This window comes from Engraulis encrasicolus, chromosome 11 (assembly GCF_034702125.1).
Source record: "Engraulis encrasicolus isolate BLACKSEA-1 chromosome 11, IST_EnEncr_1.0, whole genome shotgun sequence".
NCBI lineage: Eukaryota > Metazoa > Chordata > Actinopteri > Clupeiformes > Engraulidae > Engraulis > Engraulis encrasicolus.
In genome coordinates, this window is record NC_085867.1 from 25,348,923 (window position 1) to 25,356,422 (window position 7,500).

A 7,500-nucleotide genomic window follows, 5' to 3' on the forward strand; every position below is an offset into this window, starting at 1 on the left:
AAAATTTGAAACACAGTAATATTGTAATGTAACGGATGACTATGAAAACAAAGTTACGTGTAATCAGTACTGCATTACAGTTTTTGAGTAACTTGCCCAACACTGGAGTTACATTTGGCAGACGATTTTATCCAATTGAGGACATATGGTGTACATGTTTCATTTTTTTGTGTCAAATGAAAAAAGTCTATTCTGAGTACCACACACACACAGACCTGTGCAGCAGTTGAGTACTGTACAAACACACACGCACACGCACACGCACACGCACACGCACACTCACACTCACACTCACACGCACACACACACACACACACGTACACACACACACACACACACACGCACACACACGCACACACCCCTACAAACCTGTGCAGTAGCTGCTGGTTGGGCAGTATCTGTTCGAGACGGCTGGTGTTTCGCATGCGAAAGCTGAGTACTGCAGGACAGGGGGCGCTGGTGAACACCTTCATGATGCCACTGGGGAACGACAGGGTCACGTCACCCGTGATCTTCACGATGCACCTGTGAAACGTGAGCACACACGACAAATTAACACTTGTATCCCTTGACACATACACATGCACATGCACATGCACACACACGCACACACGTGACAAATGATGCATCAATGGACACACACATGCTCAGGTTGGATTTGAGAAGCAATTTTTCGGAAAGGGGCCGGACAGGCAGGCCAGGGGAGGACAGAAAAAAATCGGCCTGAGCCATTCTCTAAAACACACACACACACACACACACACACACACACACACACACACACACACACACACACACACACACACACACACACACACACACACACACACACACACACACACACACACACACACACACACACACACACACACACACACACACACACACACACACACGGCACTGGTAGAAAGCCTTGTGTGTGTATGTGAGTGTGATTGGTTCTGACAGAGAGTATATTACACATTCTCACTTAAGGTTTAAGTGTGTGTGACCGTGTCTCTGCTCTGCTCTGTGTGTGTGTGTGTGTGTGTGTGTGTGTGTGTGTGTGTGTGTGTGTGTGTGTGTGTGTGTGTGTGTGTGTGTGTGTGTGTGTGTGTATTGAGCACATCTTCCATGAAGTCTTTTGTTCCATTGGGTAAGGCCCAGTGAAATCAAACCCAGTGAGAGGCCATTCTGTGCTAGTTAACCAATGAAAGTGCGCGCGCGCGTGTGTGTGTGTGTGTGTGTGTGTGTGTGTGTGTGTGTGCAAGCGCCCGTCACGCCTGTCTCCACTCCCGTTCTGCACCGAGTGTGTGACCAACTCCGAAAGAATGGTGTCGCGCACCACACGTCACCCGCATTTCACACGCAGGTCTTCTGCAGCGTGTGAGTGTGTTGACATGTAAAGTGCGTGCAATTGCAATTGTGGTTCATTCACTGCTTCTAAAATATGTCGTACTGTATAGAAATATGTGTCCCGCAGTGCCAGGTGAAACTAACTTACTCCGTATGTGTCTGACAACGTGTGAGGTGCGTCGGGGAGGGTGTAAGGTTTGTGTGTGTGTGTGTCTCTCTCTGTGTGTGTGTGTGTGTGTGTGTGTGTGCGTCTGCGTGTGTGTGTTTCTCACTTGCTGGGGTCGGCTCCTTTGAAGTAGGCGTTAACGGACTCTGTGAAGGCCACAGCGATGGGCAAAGCATCTTGGGAACCCAACGTCACCGGACTGGGACCACGAGATGTACCTGAGAGAGAGAGAGAGAGAGAGAGAGAGAGAGAGAGAGAGAGAGAGAGAGAGAGAGAGAGAGTGTGTCAGAGAGAAGAAGATGACAAACTTAACACACTACACCAGACGTGGGCAAACTCAGGCCCGGGGGCCTTATGCGGCCCACTCAGCTAGTGCATGCGGCCCTCAGAGCCTTTTACAAAAAAACAAAAATGCAGATTCATATGGTCACTCATTCTTAGATTGGCTACCTACAACAAGGGTCTTGGAAACCTAAATTACTAAAGTCTACATTTGGGTACAATTAGCAGGAATGGCATAACTGACAACGGTGTAATTATGTTGGCGTTCACCATTTCTTATTATGGGCACGGGCAAGTTGCCTACGATATCCGGCCCTTTGGTCAACTTTCTAAACCCAATGCGGCCCTTGGGCCAAAATAATTGCCCACCCCTGCACTACACACTATTCAGCATCCATTAGTCCACTGTTGTGGCTTGTAATGGAAGGTGCAGGAGTGCTGCAGTAGGGTCAAAGACGTCCAACATGAAATTGTCCTCCAATGCAACGGATACTTTTGCTTACTGTAAATGCAAAAAACATGATTTAAAAAAATATATTTTTGCCTTGGCTTTCATGCATTCACTTGAAAAAAGAAAGAAAGAAAATCCTGCTTTTTACATTTACAGTAAGCAAAAGTATCCGTTGGCACTGAAGGCCAACTTCATGTTGGACGTCTTTGACCCAGTAGCATGCTGGAGGTCTGCAGCTATGAGGCTACTGAGAAAGGGAAGACTCACTCAGTCAGGTTAGTGGATCAGAACAGAACAGGCCGTCATAATATAACATGTTAGAGTGAGGAACACACACCTGGGAAGGAATTACTGTAAGGTACATACATACTCTCTCGGGCACGCACCCACGCACGCACGCACCCACGCACGCACCCACGCACGCACCCACACGCACGCACGCACGCACGCACACACACACACACACACACAGCTGAATTAAGAGAAGACATAATTGTAGGCTATAAAGGACTCAAGAAGAACTAATATCATATGCATGCACACGCACTCACACACGCACGCACGCACGCACGCACGCGCACGCACGCACACACACGCACACACAGCTGAATTAAGAGAAGACATTATCGTAGGCTCTTAAAGGATTCAAGAAGAACTACGGTAACATCATGCGCATGCGCGCACACACAAACAAAACACACACAACACACACACACACTGCATGTTATGAGGAGATTGAAGAGAAGCAGCTGTTCTAGGAGCAGTGTAGTAGAGAGATGGGCGGTTAGGTGGGGAAGGCAGGTTAGAGACGGCACTGATCTGGGGTCAGTGGTATGAGGCTATGAGGTGGGCGATGGGACTCTACCTGCCGGTGTCTCACAGCGCTTCTCAAAGGTGGGCAGTTTGCCAATGAAGGCATCATCCTCTACACAGCACACCGCACACCAGGAGAAGAGAGGAGAGGAGAGGAGAGGAGAGGAGAGAAGAGAAGAGAAGAGAAGAGAAGAGAAGAGAAGAGAAGAGAGGAGAGGAGAGGTGACGTGAGGATAGGAGACGTGAGGAGAGGAGAGGATAGGAGATAAAAGAAGAGAAGGGGATGTGAGAAGAGAAGAGAAGAGAAGAGAAGAGAAGAGGCCAAGAGAAAAGTAGAGAAGAGAAGAGAAGAGAAGAGAGGTGAAGAGAGGAGAGGAGAGGAGGAGAGAAGAGAAGAGAAGAGAAGAGAAGAGAAGAGAAGAGAAGACAAGAGAAGAGGAGAGAAGAGAAGAGAAGAGAAGAGAGGAGAAGAGAGGGAAGGGGTAAAGAATAGAGTGGAGGATTGGAGGTGACAGGTGTGGTGAGAAGATAAGGTGAAAAGAAGAGATGAAGAGGTGAGACGAATGAAAGAAAAGTGAGAGGAGTGAGAGGGAGATAGAGAAGAGAAGAGGCCAAGAGAAAAGTAGAGAAGAGAAGAGAAGAGAAGAGAAGAGAAGAGAAGAGAAGAGAAGAGAAGAGAAGAGAAGAGAAGAGAAGAGAAGAGAAGAGAAGAGAAGAGAAGAGAAGAGGAGGAGGTGAAAGACAGGAGTGGAGGGGGAAGTGAAAAAGAGGAGTGGAGTGTGTGAAAGAGAGGAATTGGAAGAGGAGGTGAAAGCACAAAGCGAGCGTGAGGATGAGTGTTGTGACAATAGGTGACGCGCACTTCATCACCAGCACACAAAACTTCTCTGTTGCCGTCACACACACACACACACACACACACACACACACACACACACACACACACACACACACACACACACACACACACACACACACACACACACACACACACACACACACACACACACACACACACACACACACACACACACACACACACACACACACACACACACACACAGGGGGGGGGAAAGCTGTGGCATTCATGAGGCAATCCAGACACTACCACAGCCGCCCCGAATGGTGTGAGAGTGTGAGTGTGAGAGTCTTCCATGGTGGGTGTGGAAGGTGCAATGAGTGCTGATGTACAGAGGCATCTGTACGTATGCAACCACTGTATGTCTTGTGTACTCACTGTATGTCTTGTGTGTCTGTGTGTGTGTGTGTACTGTATGTGTATGTGTATGTGTGTGTGTGTGTGTGTGTGTGTGTGTGTGTACCAATGGCGTATTTGCCATTGAGGAAAGGGAGGACGATCCTCCCTCAAAATAATAAAGCCATATCTTCCAGTATAAATTACAGAAAACAAAACATATTTATTATATCTTTGTTATATAATTGTTAGTATTTTATAGCTATTTAGCGATAAAAACATATACTTTAGCGCTTCTAATTCACATAATAGACCTTGGAGGATCGTCCTCCCTTCCATCCTCATTGACTTCCATTATAAATGGTGAAATTTCGGCCGTAGCGCGGGCTTTACTTTTTAACATTGAAGTGAATGGAGCTTAGGGAGGACTTTCCTCCCTTTAGGCGGGTCTAGAGCCATGGAAGTAATCTGCCTATCAGCGAAGCTGAATTTATCAAAAGCCAATCAGAATATGACGAGTTGGGTTGACAGACGACAAGCATGGACTCGGTCGTCATGACAACGATATACAAAATGTGAGAAGAATGCGGCAGTAGCCAGATAGTGGGAAGTTTGGAGTAATTGGCGAATGTTTTATGAACCCTTAATAAATACAAAGGAAAGATCGACTGTTTTCATGTTGTGAATCGCGCAATATCACTCCCTGGATTTAGATTGAAAACCGAATGGAAAGGTCAGTGTGTTTATATCAGTCACTCACGCCACTCGATCACTACACAATGCAAGCGACGCGCGGATGCAAACGCATTCATGATTCAAATGGTCGGACCATCACCAACGTTTTTAAAAGGTGGTCTTGTTTCAGCATGTCCTACGTGCACAAATAATAGTCTCAATGCTTGTCTTTGCGTTTCTCATTCGTGCTTTTCCCCCAAAAGAGGGTTATTTACAAATGGGAATAAGAATGCTTTTGGCTGCACATGAATGCACTGACCCTAGACTGGCGTTCTTTTCTCCCTCCTCAAGACAAGAAACATGACAGCAAGCTCTTCATAAAATGTATCTGGCTAAACTTCTAACATGTAGCCTACATCATGTTATGTAGTTTCATTTGGGTGGAATTAGGAACACTAGGCATGGATTTACAAAGTAATCTGTACGACGTATTTTTTTGTGAAATAGCCAGACGCACGCCAGCCAGACGCCAGCCATACGCTTGCCAGCTCCTCCTTCCACAGCTGTCGCTCTAGCAGGTAGGCCTACCGTCAAAAGCAAAACGGATAGGCGACCACAACCATAGGGCACGTACAATGTTAGAATACGGATCATAAATAAGATGTTAAAAATAAGATAATGGAGGGGGTTTAAAATGTTTAAAAATCTGTAAGAATATGTTGGAAGGAGTTGAGTTTAAAACCCTTAGGCCTAGGCTATACAAGTCACTCAATGTCCTAGGCATTCCTATAGGGTCTTCAGAATTGTCAATTTTTGCCTATGGTTAAAAAAACAAACAAAAAAACACAACTGACAGGGTGAAACGCCATGCTGCCTTTGGTCAAAGTTAGATATGCTCCCTATGAAACTTTCTACTTTTTATAATATTTTCCTTCACTCTTCTCTTTCTTTCCCCTCAAACACTTTGGGCAGTTATGTATGATAATATATTATACAAAGTTTGTTGCAATTATTTTATAGATGTCATAAGTCAGCTTTCCAGACAACACAATGCCATATCAGTTAAGTTACCTAGTAGGCCTACAACCTAATACTAAGCATCTGAAATTACTAGCCCCATTTACTCGCATCTATCCGACTGACCACCTCCTTGTCCTCCCTAATTTTTATGACCAAAAGACGCCACTGGTATGTACTGTATGTATGTGTGTGTATGTATGTGTCTGTGTGTGTCTGTGTGTGTGTGTGTGTGTGTGTGTGTGTGTGTGCGTGTGCGCGTGTGAGTGCGTTACTCACCCACGGTGGGTGTGTTGGATGCGCTGAGCTGTGATGCGTTGGAGGAGAGGGAGGAGGAGCTCTCTGCGCGTGCCAGGGGGGCGGTGGGCGAGGGGCTGCAGTTGCTCACCTTGGGGGGGCTGAACGGCCGACTCTACACACACACACACACACACACACACACACACACACACACACACACACACACACACACACACACACACACACACACACACACACACACACACACACACACACACACACACACACACACACACACACACACACACACAGGTGATTGGCATTGGTACATCAGAACTGGACACAGCTTTCATATATCATCTCTCTGTCACAGACACTCACAATCACACACACACACACACACACACACGCACGCACGCACGCACGCACGCACACACGCACGCACACGGAAACAAAAATGTCATTGGTACATCATCCCTTCATATTATGTTTCTCACTCTCACACGCACACACAGACAGACACACACACACACATACATACACACAAACACAGTCCCACACAACACACCATACCACACACACACACACACACACACACACACACACACACACACACACACACACACACACACAAGCTCTGTCACACACACACACACACACCTCGTTGATGCCGGCCAGTTTGCCTGTTGGTAGTTTGGGTCTGGACGAGGGGCGGGGGGGAGGAGCCAGGGCCCCCATGTTAAGAGGAGTCGTCGGCCTATTAGGAGGCGGCAGGGCTGAGGAGAGAGAAGGGTGGATAGGGAGAGGGAGAGAGAGCGAGAGCGAGAGAGACAGAGAGATAGAGAGAGAGAGAGAGAGATAGAGACAGAGACAGAGAGATAGAGAAAGATATTGGGGGAAGGAGGAAGAGGAGAGGAAGACAAACGTTAGTCTACTGAAGATGTTTCATTGATGAGAAATGCAGTCACTCTCAAATCGCAAATAGGAAATCAAATGCAAAATGTAGGCCGAGTTACAGGACTGAGAACCACTGAGAACCACAGGAGAAATCCAAAGAGTGAGTCAATCCATATACTGTACCTATTGTTAAGAGTCGTCCTGGGTGGAAAATGAATGGAACGTCGATGGCAACCAACTGGAATGTTTACTAGCATTAACAATAGGCAATGACCTTTTTTATTTGTACTTCTTCAGCCATTTTAATATTTTTGCCCCGTTTTGGTCAGAACATATGGTTACAGAGCTTTTCTTTTTTTTCTTTTTTACATTTCATCAAAGTTAGGCCATCATTCCAACATGATCAGGATCATGATTCATGATCTTTGT

The 7,500-nt window shown here is 46.4% G+C and overlaps 1 protein-coding gene across 5 annotated transcripts in view; it reads right to left on the reverse strand.

Moving 5' to 3' along the window:
- Nucleotides 1-7,500, reverse strand: part of fcho2 (FCH and mu domain containing endocytic adaptor 2) — a 113,079-nt gene that overhangs the window by 14,679 nt on the left and 90,900 nt on the right. For 3 of the 5 annotated variants that reach the window (XM_063210272.1, XM_063210270.1, XM_063210269.1), the window contains 5 exons: nt 6,835-6,950; nt 6,214-6,346; nt 3,100-3,159; nt 1,608-1,719; nt 370-525 (listed from right to left, as the gene is read on the reverse strand). In XM_063210272.1, coding sequence (XP_063066342.1) covers nt 370-525; nt 1,608-1,719; nt 3,100-3,159; nt 6,214-6,346; nt 6,835-6,950 — 577 coding nt within the window. The remainder of the gene's footprint in view (nt 1-369; nt 526-1,607; nt 1,720-3,099; nt 3,160-6,213; nt 6,347-6,834; nt 6,951-7,500) is intronic. The other 2 variants (XM_063210273.1, XM_063210271.1) reach the window with 1 other exon arrangement.